This window comes from Ursus maritimus, unplaced genomic scaffold (genome assembly GCF_017311325.1).
Source record: "Ursus maritimus isolate PB19 unplaced genomic scaffold, ASM1731132v1 scaffold_8, whole genome shotgun sequence".
NCBI classification, from domain to species: Eukaryota; Metazoa; Chordata; class Mammalia; order Carnivora; family Ursidae; genus Ursus; species Ursus maritimus.
The window spans coordinates 28,717,878-28,737,535 of NW_024426996.1; the positions used below are offsets into that span (position 1 = coordinate 28,717,878).

At 34.9% G+C, this 19,658-nt stretch overlaps 1 protein-coding gene across 4 annotated transcripts in view; it reads left to right on the forward strand.

Annotated features, from left to right (window-relative positions):
- Positions 1 to 19,658, forward strand: part of LOC103656322 (UDP-glucuronosyltransferase 2A1) — a 54,659-nt gene that overhangs the window by 1,183 nt on the left and 33,818 nt on the right. For 2 of the 4 annotated variants that reach the window (XM_040624862.1, XM_040624863.1), the window contains exon 2: positions 9,873 to 10,502. The exons of the other annotated variants lie outside the window; for them this stretch is intronic. In XM_040624862.1, coding sequence (XP_040480796.1) covers positions 9,873 to 10,502 — 630 coding nt within the window. The remainder of the gene's footprint in view (positions 1 to 9,872; positions 10,503 to 19,658) is intronic. 4 annotated transcript variants of the gene reach the window in all.

Below are 19,658 nucleotides of genomic sequence, written 5' to 3' on the forward strand. Positions count from 1 at the left end.
CCCCCCCCCCCCCCCCCCCCAGGTAGGGAGTTTACAACAAAGACTAAGATGAAGTTCCTGGATGCAAGAATTTCAGTCAAGCAGAGAAGTCATGCAACGAAGGGAATACTTACAGTATGAACAATGTGGGTAATGAAAATATGTATGAAGAACAGAGATAGTATAAAGGAGGTGGGCAATATGTAACAGGAGAGAGTGACATTCTGAGAAACTAGATTTGAGGTGATACACAAGAAAATATTTAAACAATTAATATGAATTTTCCTGCAAAACAAGTGTGGGCAAAGAAACTGTGCCCAATGTTGTGGAATCTGAAAGTAGCATATGTGTTCTGGGTATTACTGATAATTCTTTATTTATGAAGGTCAAAGTGCAAGGTGGGGAGCCATGAGAAAGAACCACGGAGATGTCAGGATTGCAAAAATGAATTAATTCAAATAAATATTTTCAAAGTCTCTTGTAAGTCATACTAAGCATTTTGGTTTTTGTCTATAAACAACTGAGAACAGTTTAAAGGGATGTATTATGACTAGATTGCATCTTACATAAAATATCTGGACGGATGTGGACCTAGAGTGAAAAGATGTTAGCCTATAGGCTTCTGCATAACTCCAGGAAAGATGCAGTAAGAGCGTGTACTAGTGAAGTAGCTTATAAATGGAGAAAAAATAATGCAGATGAGATTACGTAGTAAGACAATTAGGAGCCCGGGCTATTGATAAACAATTTCCACTTACAAATGTGTGACGATAGAAAAGTAATTAATTCTCTTTACACCTGCACTTATTCACCCCATCTCTAACAGGGCTACTGTAAGGATTAAATTAGTTAACATATAAAAGGATTTTACAATAGTGTCTAGGAGCTAGAAACCATTCAATTTGTGTTAGCTGTTTATCATGCAAAATTAATAAAAACTAATGCCTAATTGGTAAAGGCATGTTAAGAGGCATGAGGAAGAGATTAAGATGGTTTCTTTTTTGGGGGTATAATTGATATATAACATATTAGTTTCAGGTGTAAAACATAATGATTTTGTGTGTGTGTGTGTGTATATATATATATATATATATATATATATATATATATATATATGATCACCACAGTAAGTCTAGTTAACACTTGTGGCCATACATAGTTAAATTATTTTTTCTTGTGGTGAGAAGTTTTAGGAGCTACTCTTTCAGCAACTTTCAAACATACAATATGGTATTAACTATAGTCACCAAGCTATATATTACATCTCTAGGATTTATTTATTTTGTAAGTGGAAGTTTGTGCCTTTTGACCCTCTTCACCCATTTCGCCCACCCTGCTCCCCACCTCTAGCAACCACCAATCTGTTGTCTGTATCTATGAGTTGGGGTGGGTTTTTGTTTTTGTTTTTGTGTTTTTGCATATCCCACATATAAATGAGATTATATGGTGTTTGTCTTTCTCTGACTTATTTCACTTAGCATAATGCCCTCAGGGTCCATCCATGTTATCATAAATGGCAGGATTCTCTTTTTGTATGGCTGAATAATATTTCATTGTAGATATATATGCCACAGTTTCCTTATTCATTTATCCATCAGTGGATACCTGCATGGTTTCCATGTCTCGGCTATTGTAAATATGCTGTAATGAACATGGGATGTAGCTATCTCTTAGAAATAGTGATTTTTGCTTCAGGTGTAATCTAGAAGTAGAATTACTGGATCATATGGTAGTTCTATTTGTAATTTTTTTAGGAGTCTCTATACTGTTTTCCATAGTGACTATACCAATTTCTACTGCCATCAACAGTGCACAAGGGTTCCCTTTTCTCCACATCCTTGCCAACACTTGCTATACCTTGTCTTTTTGATAATAACCATTCTAACAGGTATGAGGTGATTAATAACACAGGAAACAACAGGTGTTGGCAAGGATGCAGAGAAAGGGGAACTTTCTTACACTGTTGGTGGGAATGGAAACTGGTGCAGCCACTCTGGAAAATAGTATGGAGGTTCCTCAAAATGTTAAAAATAGAGCTACCCTATTACCCAGCAAATGCACTACTGGGTATTTACCCAATGGATACTAAAATACTGATTCAAAGGGTCACATGCACCCTGATGTTTTTAACAGCATTATCAACAATAGCCAAATTATGGAAAAAGCCCAAATGTCCACCGACACTATATATATATCGTGTCAGCCATCAGAAGAATGAAATCTTGCCATTTGCAGCAATGTGGATGGAACTAGAGTGTATTATGGTAAGCAAAATAAATCAGTCAGAGAAAAACAAATACCATATGATTCCACTCACGTGGAATTTAAGAAACAAAACAGATGAACATAGGGGAAGGAAAAAAAGAGAGAAAGAAGCAACCCATAAGAAACTCTTAACTACAGTGAACAAACTGAGGGTTGCTGGAGAGGAGGCAGGCAGGGGATGGGCTAAATGGGTGATAAGTATTAAAGAGGGCACTTGGGACGAGCACTGAGTACTGTGTGTAAGTGATGAATCACTGAATTCTCCTCCTGAAACCAATATTAAACTATATGTTAACTAAATATAATTTAAATAAAAACTTAAAAAAATCAATCAATAAATAATACGTGTGAGATGATATCTCATGGTGGTTTTGATTTGCCTTTCCCTGATGATGAGTGATGTTGAGCCCCTATTCATACACCCGTTGGCTGTTTGTATGTTTTCTTTGGAAAAATATCTATTCATGTCCTCTAGCTATTTTTAAATTTTTTTTTATTTTGCTATTGAGTTACATGAGTTTTTATATATTTTGGATATTAATCTCTTATCAGATGTATGATTTGCAAATATTTTCTCCCATTAAGCACGTTGCCTTTTCATTTGTTGATGGTTTCCTTTGCTGTGTAGAAGCTTTTTAGTTTCACGTAATTGCACTTGTTTATTTTTCTTTTGTTACCTTTGCTTTTCATGCCAAATCCAAAAAATCATCACCAAGACTGATGTCAAGGACTGACCACCTATATTTTATTCTAGAAGTCTTATGGTTTCAGGTCTTATTGATCAAATCTTCAAACTATTTTCAGTTAGTTTTTGTGCATGGTGTAAGAAAGCGATCCGGTTTCATTCTTCTGCATGCAGCTGTCCAGTTTTCCACTTTTTGAAGAGGCTGTCCTTTCCCCAATGTGTGTTCTTAGCTTCTTTGTCATGAATTAATTGACAATATAAGTGTAGGTCCTTTGGCAAGGACTGTTAAAAGAAGGGTTAATTACAATTGGCTCACCATCTCCTCTGGGTATGTTAAATAGATGTCCCCAATTCAAAAATAGATGTTTATCTCCTGGGAGATAAATGAAGGCTGAGCTGTTTTGCTATTCAGAGAGAATAAGCATAGCTACTATGTTGATTATCAACTATCCTACAAAGATAGAAATGAATGGTCAATATTGTAGGGCTGAAACTGGATCTTTAAAAAATGAAGGAAGAGGATGAAGAAATGGCAATTTCATGAGGCAATCAAACTGTCAGGATCTGCAAAACCTCTTTAATCTGTTCATGCATGTAGTAAACAGAGACATCTGAATATGTGCAGAGTCTTAGTCAATGAAATAGAAGCCTGTGTACATAGCGCCTTAGTCACGATATAGGTTTACAGTTTTTATCTCATTACTTATGATTTTATCAACGACTTGTTTTCAATCTTGGAATAATAATTATCATGACCACAATGCTTCTTATTCATATTGGTGAGATTACTCCCCAGATAAACCTCCCTCATGCTGGCAGTCTCGGAATCACATGTTCCGTTGTATCGTGCTTGTAAGCGAATGCTGGTGATAAAACCACACAATTTTCCCAGTCATGAAACGTGAGACTAATCTTTCTTAACAATTTGTTCATGGGAATGTAATGAAGATTTCTAAAAATGTTCTTATCCTCTGAGTTTGATAATATCATGTTTCTAATCAAATTACACGCTTTTGACTTAAAATGACTATTTAAGTTTGTCTTTACGAACGATATTCTTATTGATGTTCAGGGACATGAACACTCACATTGAAAAGACCAGGTAAGAAATGGAAGTACTGAAATGACAGAGTAATTCATTCTTGTGCAAGCCTTTGTACACATCCCTGAGTAAATAAATAGGACAACTTTCTGTAAGATTACTTTTCTGCAGTGGTATGCAATAATCTCGGAGTGAGTCATTAATCTCTGCTAATTGCTAGAATCAGGTATTATAATGTCTAAATTACTTCTTTTATTTCAGCATATGGGTATTTGGTTCAAACTCATGGTTCAAAATGTTGATTTCTTCCTGTGCACTAGACACTGTAATAAGTCCTTCACATGTTATATCTCTTAATCTTTGAAGAAAAAACTACTACCACAGATGAGATTATTGAGGCTGGGAAATATCAATTGCTAAACTAAAATTATGTAGTGACTAGTAGGAGAAAACAGTTTTCAAATGCAAGCCTGACACCAAAAGTGCTAGAAAAGTTTTTCTCTCTTTTTAAAATTTCGGGTGCACATCCATCAGTTACTCAGAATATTTTAGGTTTAAACACTCTCCAGTACTTTTCCTCTTCCTTTCAGTGGATTTAGCTTTTGAAGTCTGTTGTTCTATTTCTTATTTATATTAAATTTGCTAACTGGAGTTCAATTGGCTTGTGTTATCACTAGGTAACTGTTTCTTCAGGCAAAGGTTTCCATGTGACTGTTGCCTGGGGCGAGTTGCCTGAGGATAGGTATCTAGTCCTAAGAGAACTTAAAACGCCATGTTTAACTGAAAGTAAGAAAAGCCTTCTGCAGATTTCAAATGTATTTATTTAAAGTTGAACCAGGTAAATTTTGTTTTTATCTACATATTAACAACAAAAAAACCTCACTCAAATTGGGGTAATGTTTAAGAAAAAAATAATGTAGCATTTTAATGCCAGTAAAAATGTTTATAATCCATAAACATTACCTATTGCTACCAACAGTTTTACCCTTCAGCCAGTATAGAAATAAGTAGCTTTTTTGTGTGAATAATCTTTATATGTTAGATTTATATGACTACATAATGTATTATTATACATGAATAATTAGGTGACTAATCATTAAGAACTAACGCCATCTATAGTAACAGCAGACTTTCCTGTAAATATATTAAATAGCAAAAACAACAGATTTTCAAAAAAGCTATGACTATAATATTCAGATCTTTATGTGAACTAAACACTGAGCACAGGTAATTAATGTAAAAAAAGTGCTAGAAATGAAACAAATGTGAAGGTGTATATCTCCAAAGTGCTTGATTTCCAATAGTCATTTTAAAGGAGAGAAAAATGTATTGGGGTTCTTTCCCTGAAGAGTACTACTACATGTTGGTTTGGACCTTTTTTTTTCTCTTTCTTCCCAATCTTTTTCTTGCTTCCCTCTATCCTCTGTTCCTTCCTTTCTTCCTCTGTATTTTTATGTAAATTAATTTTGGTTGGTTAGAATCTTTCAAATGACCTCTGGAAGCATCCCCTTTTTCATAATGACCCATGAGTGGGGTGACAGCCATAAGCAGGGCATCCAGATGGAATTTGCTATGGGACATGCACAATTTCAAGGGCAATGTCACTCTTTGCTCCCACTCCCCATGAAAGGGAATGGAAATGATCATTTTTATGGATATAATCTTGAATTTTCTATGTGTGTATTTCTTAAAATAAGTCACTTGTGAACTTTGGTACTGACTACATTTTTAGTAACATATCATTTGGGATGTGCCTCAAGATGGAGCATGACTGACATGTGTAGAGGAACTTGTGGTGTTTGGGAATACCTGCACCAAAGCTCAGGCACCCTCGAGGACCATTATCCGAGAAGTGGAAGAAAGGAGGTGGGTCTAGGTGAAGAGATCTGGTTGAACTGGTAGTTTTTAAAGTAAGATTTCTCCCAACATTATCATATATAGCTAACATTTATTGAGCATAGATGCTGTTCTGAATAATATACATGCAGTCCTCACAACTATAAGAAATAGGCACCAGCATTCTCCACCATTTTGTAATGAGGAGGCTGACTGAGGTTACAATGAAGAAAGTGGTGAAGCATTTGATGTGAGACCCTGAGCTAAAAGAAAAGTTCTAGAAAGATACTCAGTTTATATACAATAAAACAAAGGGGAAGAGAAAGTACATCGAATTTTAAGCTTTCAAGAATGCATTAACTAAATGCATTCAAGGAACTAAAAAAAAAAGTTGAAGCTCTAATGTGAAGCTAAAACTCTAAGGTTACTAAGGAGTTGATTACTCAGTGTTTAAAAATAGTATGAAAGATGTTTTTCAAGCTTTTATGGGCTTTGGGCCCACCTCCCAATCCAAGAGACAATGAGAAATGAATTAGCACAATTAAATTCCAGCCATTCATTGAAATGCTCACAGGAAGAGGTCAAGACCTTTACATCAGGGTATGTCATTGGAGGAAAAATTGTAAGAAAGAACTTGCATGCAAAAATGTTGTTTTAAGGATTCTCAACTCAAACTAATAGCATTATGCATATTTTAAAGAACTTTAATCTTAATTTAATTTTATATAGATGAACTACACATTCTCGAACAAGTGTCATATACAGTGTTAACACAAACTCAACTGAGTAAATTTGAATATCTAATTAGCTTTATTAAATGCTTCAGAGATAGGATGCATCTCATCTAGCAAGTAGAGGGGAACTCTGTAGAGCTGTAGAAAAGGAAAGGTTTAAAGGGTGGGTTGGAGGGATTTACTAACAAAGAACGCAATGTTTTAGGCAAAGTTCCCTTCCTAAGGGGAAAAGTCAGCAGATTACCTCTGAGTGTTGACCAGGAAATTCCAGTTGGCAGGTTAAAGGTTACATGCCTCAGGGAGGATGGGTGGGGGGGGGGGGTTTGAACCTACAGTTAGATTAGGTATTAAGTCTTGGTTTACTGACTAGGACATTAACATGACTTCATTTTGGGCCTGTGCCTCTCTTTTTAACAACACAAATCTTATTAAATAGGATTCTGAGAACTTTATATTTTTTTATTACCATTTGGAGTACTTCCTTTCCAAGGAAGCAGAGTTAAGTATGAGAACTTGATTCAAAGTACAAGGACAATATTCTAATTGGTGCAAACTTTCTCTGGCTGACTTATTTTTCACTCATGCTACTCATATATTGATGTTTCGTAGACATATTTAAAAATATTATTTTTCTGGGCTCTTTAATTATGTTTAAGATGTGATATTATCAAATAGTCACAATTACAAAATGTAATGGTTTTCTGATTTTTGCTGTTATAAATCGTATCTCACATTTTAAAAAGTAGAAGGAAGAATATTCGGCTGGGAACTAGAATACTTAGGCATTCATGTCACCTGCCACTTACCTGCAATACAAATTTGAGATTAACACTTTCTCGAGCTGTGTTCTTGCATATAAAATGATGGAGTTGGGCAAACTGAACTCATGCTCTCTCCAGAATGCCAAACCCATTATGTTCTTACTTCTTATTCAGAACAGCTACTAGTGAATTCACGAAGCAGACAAACGTGATCGTTTTAAATCACTGAACTTCATTTTTCTCACAAAATCAGGCATATTTGGCAGGAGTTATTATTTTTCCCATTGATGAAAATTTAATTCCAAGATTAAACCTACATATGTTCCCAAACATAATTTATTTTTTAATCTTCTTAAAATGTTTGAATTTGCAATGATATGTTGCAGGCATACAGGGAACTGGAGAATAAATATAACAGACATCTACATTGACACTTGTGAAATTAAACACCGTAACATCGAACTTTGAAAACAAAAAACATATATGTTAGCTTTTAATAAATTCTATTATCTGCAATTGCTCTTCAGTAAATTAGATAATTATGTTACCGTCCTGAAAAGGCCACTTAACAGTGGCAAATGGACTCCTTGAACTCTTCTTTTTTCTTTCATTCAGGGTAAGTCATGTAATTAATTAGGGGATATATTTTGATAAGCTTTTAAATGCTAATATAACTGTTGCTAGTGAACAATCCCTAATTATTATATCCTACCTACCTCAACAATTGGACAAATGAAGTATTTTACAGATGAACTTTCAGTTATGCCTTGTATGTTGTTGCGTTTTGTCCCCTTTTTATTAGAAGGTTATGACAGCAACAGAATTATAAAGATATATCAAATTCTTTTCACCAGGCCTATTTTACTGGTCATCGGGATCACTCTTACTCTTGCTGTTGTGCTTCAAAACCTAATTAATTTTAAAAGTATAGACATTATATTCAAATTGAGGCTGATTCTTGAAAGGACACCAATACAATAATTCTAAAAGCATCACTTCTCTCTCTCTTCTTCCCTTCTTTGTCTTTCTGGTCTTTTTGTTCCTCAAAGGCCTGTAATTAGTCAGTTTAAAGGCAACAGAGCATGAAAAGAAAACAAACCACTTAATTTCCATTCTCAATTTCTGTTCTTATTTTCTCTTTTTAATGGCAACTTCTGGTGATTTTAACTTTTAAAATAGCATCAATATATGGTTGCCCTTCTGCAGTTTGGCATTTACTAAGAATCTCAATGGATAGGTATCATTATATCTATGTCTAGCTGTTCATTCTGTAGCTAGCCCATTGGTTTACTGATCAATCTTCAGGCAACTTTATTAAACTACAAACATTACCAAATTTTTGCTTTGAACCAAGAAGTTTACAAAGCAACTTTGCAAATATTATTGCTAATCCACAAAGTAATATAACAAATTAACATCACTATCTCTTATTTATGCAGGAGCACACCAAGGCTGAAAGGGTCTAGGTAATTTTCCTGGGTCACAAAGCTTGTAAAAGAACAGTTTTTGAATCTGGGGTATTGAACTCCAGTGTCCACCCGACTTAAGCTACTACACAGCACTGAGTGAAAAAGCGTGTGGCTTCTTGTGGTGCTAGGCCCTATCTTCTTGATTTGTACATGAAGATGTCACATGAAAAAAGTGAAGAACTCCCTGCAACGAGGAGATGATTATCAATATAGTTTATCAGAGAAGAAAACTCTCCTCTGACAAATGTGTAATAATTGGCTCTATAACCCAATTAATCTAAAATATCTTGAAATCTTTGAGAAAAATCTCTTCCAAGTGAAGGTTGTTTTTAGTTTTTCTTCCTAATATGAGCCATGGGGAATTAATAATAATGCCGGTCATTGTGAATTGCCAAGGTTTCTAAAACTTACAAAGATGAGGCGTAGCACTGTAGAAATCCAGCAATTTCTCAAATGATGTTATGATAATAGTCCCAGTTGCCCTACTTTGTCATAAGTTTTTGGGTATGCAACTCACCATTAATTTAATTAACTATGAAATGTAGCAAGTAATTTATCCCACACAAGACTCTGGAAAGGACTGAATTAGACAATATGTGTAAAAATGTCTTGTAATAAGATATCTAACTTGAAGTTACTATAAGTTTTGAGAAAGTGGCTTTAGCAGTAAGAACTATTATTCTTTGTTTAACCTAATTTTAGGAAAGATAAATTAAAGACACATTTTATAATTATTATCACATAGTACACAGACACCAGGCTTATAACTTGACTTCTTCTTTTACTTTCAAATAGGATTTGATTTATTTCTGTTGTTAGAATAATAATATTGCATATAATGGTTTGAATTATATCATTTTGCTTTTAATCTATAGATCAATTGACCTATGGATGAGTATACCCATCACATTAAACATTGTTTATTTGACAAAAAAATCTACCTAAGCATACTTTGAAAATTTCTTTTTATCCTAAAAGATCTACAGTAGATGGTTTTCATAATGGATATCACCATGCCTAAGAAGTTTGTGCAGCTGCTGGTTTTTAATTTGATTTTGACTGAAATTGTTCTAAGTGGAAATGTGCTAATTTGGCCAACAGATGGTAGCCATTGGTTAAATATTAAGGTCATTCTAGAAGAGCTGATTCAAAGAAATCACAATGTGACTGTACTGGCTTCATCAACAACTCTATTCATCAACTCTAACCCTGATTCTCCTGTGAATTTTGAGGTGATACCTGTCTCCTACACGAACAGCAATATAGACTCCTTCATTGAACACATGATAATGCTGTGGATAGACCACAGACCAACTCTTCTCACACTCTGGACTTTCTATAAAGAACTAGGAAAACTTCTAGATACTTTTTTTCGAATCAATGTACAAATCTGTGATGGAGTATTAAACAACCCCAAGTTAATGGCAAGACTTCAGAAAGGTGGTTTTGATGTGTTAGTAGCAGACCCAGTAACTATCTGTGGGGACCTGGTTGCTCTGAAATTAGGAATTCCATTTGTGTACACATTGAGGTTCTCTCCAGCCTCCACAGTTGAGAGACATTGTGGGAAAATCCCAGCACCTGCCTCCTATGTACCTGCGGCTTTGTCAGAGTTCACTGACCAGATGACATTTGGTGAGAGGGTTAAAAATACTATCTCTTATCCTCTGCAAGACTACATATTTCAGTCCTACTGGGGAGAATGGAATTCATACTACAGCAAAGTTCTAGGTAAGTCTCTGAAATATTCTTTTAATGTCTCCAGATACCCCATTTATTCTTGTTGGTAAAACAGCAAAAGGATTCTGTCCCACTGCACATGCCAGGCTGAAGTAAATCTACTCGTTATATAATATCCTCATACAAGATCATTCTTCTTGGATAAATTTCTTAAAAATGTAATGGTGGTATTAATTGTATGCTAGTGCTTCTATGCAAATAATCTTGTGCCTATTTAGGCAATGGCTTTTCAATGAGTAAATCAATTTCAAATATAAATGAAAGTGCCTTTACTAGGATGAATTGCAGCACTGCTAAAAAATATCTGGCAAATATTTTGAAGTAATACATGATTTCCTTTCCCCCTTCATTCCTCATTCTTTTCTTTGTCTGCAGAAAACTTTAAAAAGCCTAGGATTGGGCATTGGAAACCTGAGTTTATAGCCTCCCCCATCTCTCACTATCTCTTCATCCTTAGGCTCCTCTGGGTGCTTAGACTAGCACGCCTCGTCTCCAGCTTAATTTCTCCGTATCCTTCAGCAATCCTCAAGTTTCCTTGCCTCACACATTCCTATGAGGATCAAATAAAATAATGCCAACAGCTCTGGATGGTTGTTTATCTTTCTGATCCTCGTGAACCTTCCTTCATTTTTCTGTTTTCTTCTCTCCTGAAGGTTTTTTTCCCTCTAAATTTATCAGTAGCAAGTACGAGGGATATTAATTAACAGCAGAAATTAACTGTTGATACTACCAATGGTACTTTCTCACAAAGTTAATATATAAAATATTGTCTTTTTACATACCTTTCAGCCTTCCTCCCTCCCATTCTTTATTTTCCTTTCTCCTTCCCCTCCCCTCTCCCTCCTTCCCTCCCTCCCTCCCATCCTCTCTCCTCTCTTTCCTTTCTTCTACCATGCTCTCATTGTGTAAAAAAAAAAGTATTTACTGAACACCAACCCAATACCTGCCACTTTTCTAGGCACAGTTGGCAAAACAGATCAAAATCTCTACTCCCCATGGAGCTTACATTTTAATAAGAGGATACAGACAGTAAATAAATAAAATACAGGATGTTAGACTGTGATGTATGCTATGTAGTAAAATAAGAATAGATAGTTCTGGGAAGAGGGTTACACTTTTAAATACAGTGGCCAGGGAAGGTTTCAAAGCGTGACATTCAAATGAAGACCTGAGGGCAGTGAGGGTGAGAGCCATTGGGATTCCTGGGGGAAAAGCTTTTTAGACATCCATAGGAACAAGCGGAAAGATCTTTGGCAAGCCATAGAAGCAGAAATATCCTCATTGTAACGTGACCTTAATCTTACCTTTCACAAACAGAATTTGTATATATATTTTTTTCTTTCCTGGATTTTGGAATATTCTTCACCCAATTTTCCATCACTTAAAAACTTTTAAATTTCTTCACAGAGTTGTCTAGAACATACCACACACATATGCAAGATAATAAAAATTTGTATATACATTTAAAGATACGGTAATTAGATTTTGAAAGTAAAATGTTGTGTTTTTATATTCATTATAATGTCATTTAACTATATTTTATTTTTCTGTGGATTCCCAAGTTCATATGCCTCAGTGACATATTTTGATTTAAATTTAGATGTTATTTTCCAAGACCTTTGAAATGTGTCCTATAGTAGGTACTTCTGCCCGCAGATACATCCCATAGCAACTATTGCAGGTACTGAGTGCGATAAAAGTCTCTATTCCTTAAATAAGGGGCTTACGAAAAGTAAGATGGTGAAAGTTCTTGGAAAGCACGTGAGGTTCCGGGTTCAACTTCCACTTGCTGTGTAATTTTAGGCAAGCGATTGAAACTCTGAGTCACAACATTACTACTTTTTTTAAAAGGGGGTAATTATTTCACTGTACTCTTTAGGGCGATCATATGATATATGGATACGCTATGTCAATTATAAAGCATTGTTCTTGTGTTAAACGTTGTTTGCAGCAAACTGCTAAGAACCCTGCAACGACAAAAGCCCAGGGTTCTATGCTTACTAAGTAGTCAATATAGATAAGCAAAGAATAAACGGCCTCTGGGGTATATTAACTCTTCCTTCTCAGAGGGAACCATGACAGATTATATAATGTATGGAAAAACCTTTGTAAAGCAGAATGTTTTTGTCTTCTCATTGTCACAGGATCATAATCTAGTTTGAGAAATCCCCGTCCTGAGAAATTAGATATCATATTTACTTCAATTCTTTGTACTCCTCATGTTACTAAACATACTTGAACAACAAATAATGGCCTTGGATATTTTATTTCAAACTGAAGTATTGGGAGTAGTATAATCCAATTTGTCTTTTGACTGCAATTGCGGTCTTCAAGTATTAGGGACACCTGGTGGCTGTAAACTGATAGCGAAGTAGATTAGGTACCTTACATTTGGTATTATTATCAAACATAGGAGAACACAGGACATTTAACAACATCACCTTTCAGGAGAGTTTCCATCTCCGTGTTTATTCGTTAGTTCTCTGGGAAAAATCAACTAGAAGCACAGCATGTTGAAGTGTGATAAAGAAAAATCCCAAATATCTAAATGGAAGGAAACAAGTTAGAAGGAAATGTCTAACTGTACTGGTTAAAAATCCTGTTTTAGGGGCGCCTGGGTGGCACAGCGTTTAAGCGTCTGCCTTCGGCTCAGGGCGTGATCCCGGCGTTATGGGATCGAGCCCCACATCAGGCTCTTCCGCTGTGAGCCTGCTTCTTCCTCTCCCACTCCCCCTGCTTGTGTTCCCTCTCTCGCTGGCTGTCTCTATCTCTGTCACATAAATAAATAAAATCTTTAAAAAAAAAAATCCTGTTTTACTTATCAGTGAGATCTTAAATTTTACGGGTGAAGCAAATAAACTTTATCAATTCAATTCTAAATATGCTTCTAAATATGAATAGACCTATCTGGAAAAATGACAATCATTGCTATTCATATATGGGAGTGAATCTCCAATTAATCTTCCTCAAGCCCAGAGCTCTGCAGTCACCGTCAAGCCGCCCTGAGCTTGATCTCTCCCCGGCCTCTGAGAGATCTGCCGACTGGCGCGTGGAGAGCTCTAATGTGGATAGGATCTGGGGACTCGCCTTTGCTACAGCTAGAGGAAGCATGAGGGCCCGAATGCTGTATAAAGTAAACAGGTAAAGCAGCTGCATGTCCTTGTTTGTCTGTGTCTTTCGGCTTACCGGTCTGTTTCCAGCTTTGCAAGCACACTGCAGATCAAGAAAGCAGAAAGCCCAGTACTAATCTAGGCACCATTTGGCCAGTGGAGCCCACTTTTACACGTCAGTACCACACTGGTTCCATGTTGGTCCCTTTCTCTCCTATGGCGGAAATTTTAAATGGATTCCCTAGAGCTGGTGCTACCTTTTCCCAGCCCATGAAGAAAAAAACAAAAAGCAAAACACAAAACAAAACAAAACAATTGTTTAAAGCTTCTTAACATTTCTTCCCTACCTCACTTGCCTGGAACTGGGCTGGAATAATCACATTTTTTTAAATATGTATTTGATTTTTGGTTCCTTTTCTGGACCCAGTGTTTTATTTGTCATCCATTCTAATCCCCATTGTCAACCTCCCATCCTTTTTCTGGAAAACTTGGATCTATCTCTTTGTTAATCTTCCCTTACATGAGGCTTCTAATTCCTTCTCACATGCAGTTTCCCTGGGGTCAGTGCTGTAAGGTTTTTAAAATTCTGTGTAACCTATCTTTTGAAGTAAGACATAAATCCTAATTTTACAGTTTACTGAAGTTTCACAGTGTGAACCTATCCATACAACCAGCACCCAAATCAAGAAACAAAACATTATACCCGTAACTCCCCTTTCTCCTCGTACCGGTCCCTACAACTCCTAAGGGTAACCACTTGACTTCTAACTCTACAGATTAATTTTGCCAGACTTTTAACTTTGTATAAACGAACTACACATTGTGTACTCTTTTGTATTTTGCTTCTTTTGCTAATGTTTTTTTATATTCACCCAAGTTGTTGCATAGTGGTATAATTCGTTCTTTCTCAAAGTTATATAGATTCTATTGAATTAACATACCACACTTTATTTATCCATTTTGCTGTTTATAAACATGTAGACTATCCTGGTTTTGGTTATTTATGATAAACATTGCTCTGAACATTCTTGTACGTGTCTTTTGGTAAATATGTGTGTGTCATACCTGAGTGGAAATGCTGGGTCATAGGGCATGCATTTTTTAGCTTTAGTATATACTGCTAAAATCTATTTTCTCAAGTGCTCATGCCAATCAATAATCCCACCAGCCATTTACAAGGATTCCAATTGGTCTTCATTCTAACACTCAGTATTTTCTCTTTGCCTTTTGAATAAATTATAACCATGCTGTTGATGTGTAGGATTATCTCATTTTTTAAAAAGATTAGGAGCTAATTTGTACGTGGTAAAAGGAAGTGCATAAAGTATACAGTGTGATTTGTCCTGTCAAATGGATATATCTCTGTAACCAGCACCTCAATCAATTTCTGGGATCCCTTTTCTAAAAAAGCTGCTGTCTAGACTTTTTCAGAGTAACTCCTACCACTCAGTTTTCATTCTTCATTCTGATTAATTTCCATTTTCCTTTTGTGGGCTTTTAAATGCATTCTCTAATAATTTTAACTCTAAAAGTAACACGATTACATTGTCAGTCATGTTCAGTTTGTGTTCCATCAAGCAGCTCTGGTCTAGCTCTATTCAGTGATTCTGCAGCTAACGCCCTAGCTAATTATACCATCTTTGCTGATAGCTTATTAAATAGCTACTCTGACTAAACACCAACGAAGGGCTTTGATAGGTGCAATGTAGACATTATTACTAATCCAACACGCAAGCCAAGAATGATCATTATCTTTTACATGGGAGCCATCAAATTTCAGAAAGATTAAGCGACTTTGCTGAAATCACCAAATATGTAACTGAACCAGAGAAGACCCTATGTATATTGAATCCACTACATAAAGAAATTCACATTCCCAGGAGTAATGACCACCCTATAATCCCCAGGATTTTAATTTGAGAAGTCATAGGGAAAAGAGATAAACAAGTCTGCCCAACTCCCACTGTTTGCTTGGTGACCTGGTGTTTCCTGTGAGCCTTCACTCATCCAAGTTTCTTGAGGGCACTGCTATGACATTATTTCAACTTGATGGACTTTTGTTTGTTTCGCAAGTTAAAAATCTTTGAATATTTTTGGGCAGATTGTCTCTGTTGTCACAGAGAAGTGCGTGCTCCTGAGTCTGTAGAACTTTGCTTTGTCTTCAGGGAATGGCATGCAAGTCCTGGGTACCCTTGGCCTCTCCTGCTTCCTTATGGTGTTATAAGAATTTTGAAATAATCTTAAATAGCTTTTGAGGAGGAAAAGAACTAGTGTTATTTGCACTGGCATACAGTTAAGTGCAAATGTTTGGTTTAAACTGACATTTTAATTATAACCGTTTCAAGAATATATTATTACTTTACTTTTAAAAATCATCTTTGTGTTTTTTGGAGTGTTTTCCAATGTTTCTTATATAGGTTTCACATATTTGTTGTTAAATTTCAACCAATTGATTTGTTTCGTTGTTGGCCTTAAAAATGGGTTCCCTCTTCCTTTTCTCTTCTATTGGTCATTGTTTATATACACAAACTTAATTATCATTCATTTCAATTTCATATCCTGGTATTTGTCCATATTATCCTATGCTTTACAGTAGTTATCCAGACACATGTTCATTAAACTGATACTAGAAATAAATTACATCTCCTTTTCTAATTCTTATGTCACTAGTCACCTTTTCTTGTCTAATTTAACTTCCGATAAATTCAGACTTATTTAATAATGGTGAAGATAGTTGCCTTCATCTTTGATTTTTAAATTTAGTTGAAATGACTAAAGTTTATTCATTAATTAACTGGCTTATTTATGAGCCATGTGAAGAAAATATCAATTACTTACTTTTACATTTAGTGTTTTCTTTTGTAAGTCAGAACTGTGTCAAGTTTTGTCAACTTTTTTTCCACCTATGGCAAGAATTATTTGATTTCTAGGCAAGTTAATGGATGAATTATATGATAGATTTCCTACTATTGAATTATTTCTGAAATGATTTTACAATCATTTTTGTATAAATCATTAATATTTTGCTGGATATATTTTTATTGATAGATGAAGAGCTGGATAGAAATAGAATACAAAATAATCCACTTTTGTGTAATTTCTTTAAGATTTTAGAACATATCATAGATATTTCACAAAAATAACCTTTGTTTTCCTGCTTTTTCCATGCTTGTAACACTTTAAAAGCTTTTTTATTTTTTATATTTTAAGGTTTACTATAATTTTCTATTCTTTTTTCTCCAGATTTATTGAGATATAATTGACATATAATATTGTGCAAATTTAAGGTATAGAAAGTAATGATTTGATAGATGAATATATTGTAAAATAACTACAACAATAAAGTTGGTTAACAAGTCTTTCATCTCATATAGCTACAGTTGTGTGTGTGAGTGTGTGTGTATGGTAGAACATACTATTTTAGCAATTTTCAAATGTTTTATAGAGTATTGTTCACTATAGTCACCATGTTGTACATTACATCTCCAGAACTTATTTCTCTTGTAACTGGAAGTTTGTACCCTTTGATCACCTTCACCCATTTCCTGCACCTTTCAACTTCCACCCCTGGCAACCACCATTCTACTCTCTGATGAGTTCGGCTTTTTTTAGTTTCTATATACAGGTGAGATCAGACAGAATTTGTTTTTCTCTGTTTGACTTGTTTCACTTAGCATAACACTCTCAAGGTTCAACCATGTTGTTGAAAATGGCAGGTTTCCCTTATTTCTCATGGCTAATTTCTGTCCCATTGTGTGATATATGTATATCACAACTTCTTCATTCATCTATCAATGGACACTTTTGTTGTTTCCATATTTTGTCTGTTAGCTGCAATAAACATGGGAGTGCAAATATCTTATAGTACTTCTATGTTTAATTTTCTGAGGAATCTCCATACTGTTTTCATAGTAGCTACACCAGTTTACATTCCCACCAACAGTGCATGAGGGTTCCTTTCCTCCACAGCTTTGCCAACACTTATAGCTTGTCTTTTTGATAATAACCATTTATCAAGTGTGATATGATAACTCCTTGTGGTTTTGATTTGCATTTCCTGGTGATTAGTGATGTTGAGCACCTTTTTGTAGATCTCTTGGCCATTTTTATGTTTTCTTTGGAAAAATATCTTTTTGGGTCCTCTCCCCATTTTTAATTGGATTATTTGGGGTCTTCTGCTGTGAGTCTCTTACATATTTTGAATATTACCCCTTTATCAGATATGTGGTTTGCAGATGTTTTCTCTCAATCTGTAGGTTAACTTTTCACTTCATTTCTTTTGCTGTGCAGAAGCTCTTGAGTTTGATGTGGTACCACTTGTTTATTTTTGCCCTTGTGTTTCGTGGTTGGGGTGTCATAGCCATAAAATCATTGCCAAGACCAGTATCAAGCTACTTTGATTCTTTGTTTTCTTCTAGGAGTTTTATGGGTTCAGGTGTTATATTTGTCTTTATCATTTTGAGTTCATTTTTGTGAGTGGTGTAAGATACGGATCCAATTTCATTCCTTGGCATAAGAATATCCATTTTTCCTAGTTCATTTATTGAAGAGACTATCTTTTCTCTATTGAGTATTCTTGGTTTCCTGGCCAAATATTAGTTAACCATATATGCATGGGTTTGTTTCTGAATTCTCAATTCTGATCTATTGATCTATGTGTCTGTTTTTATGTAAGTATCATATTATTTTAATTACTGTACCTTGTAAAGATAGCTTAAAATCAGGAAGTGTGAGGCCTCCAGCTTTGATCTTTTTTCTTGGGATTGCTTTGGCTATTCATGAGCTTTTGTGGTTCCCTACAAATTTTAGGATCGTTTTTTCTATTTCTGTAAAAAAATGCCATTGGAATCTTAATAGGGATTACACTGAATCTATAGATTGCTTTGGGTAGTGTGGACATTTTAACAATATTAATTTGCATGGTCCAGAACACAAGATCTTTTTCCCTTTATTTGTGTCTACTTCAATTCCGTTCATCAATGTTTTAAAGTTTTCCATGTATGATTAAAGGTCCAAATATGAGACCTGAAACCATAAAAATCCTAGAAGAGAGCACAGGTAGTAATTTCTCTGACATTGATCATAGCAACATTTTTTCTAGATATGTCTCCTAAGGCAAGGGAAACAAAAGCAAAAATAAACTATTGGGACTACATCAAAATAAAAAGCTTCTGCACAGCGAAGGAAGCAATCGACAAAACTAAAAGACAACCTACTCAATGGGAGAAGTTATTTGCAAAGGATATATCCAATAAAGGGTTAATATCCAAAATATAGGAAGAACTTATACAACTCAACACTCCAAAAACAAATAATCCAATTAAAAAATGGGCAGAAGACATGAATAGACATTTAGAAAAAAGAGACAAAGGAAAAAAGAGAATTTTAACTATAGAGAACAAACTGATGGTTATCAGTTTGACAAATACAATTTGTCAAATGTATTTTCTTAGAGTTCTGGTAACTAACTTTTTAAGTGTCTTTCTTTAATTTTAGATTTATTTATTTATTTGAGAGAAAAAGAGAGAGAGAACACACGTGAGGGGAGGTGCTGGGGGGGATGGGTATAACAGGTAAAGGGAATTAAAAGTACACTTATAGTGATGAGCACTGAGTAATGTATAGAATTGTTCAATCACTTTATTGTACACCTGAAACTCATATAACACTATATGTTAACTATACTGGAAGTAAAATTAAAAAATAATAAAGTTTTCCATGTACAGATCTTTCACTTTATTGGCTAAATTTATTCCTAAGTATTTTATTATTTTTGGTGCAGTTTTGTAAATAGGATAAAAATAATTTTAAAATTAATTTTACCACTATTTTTTTGTTAGTGTATAAAAACAACTCATTTCTGCATGTTGATTTTGTATCCTGCGTCTTTACTAAATTCATTTATTAGTTCTAACAGATTTTTGTTGGAGTCTTTAAAATTTTCTACACATAAAATGATGTCATCTTCAAGCAGAGAAAATTTTACTACTTCTCTAATTCAGATGTCTTTTATTACTTTTCTCTGTCTGCTTTTACT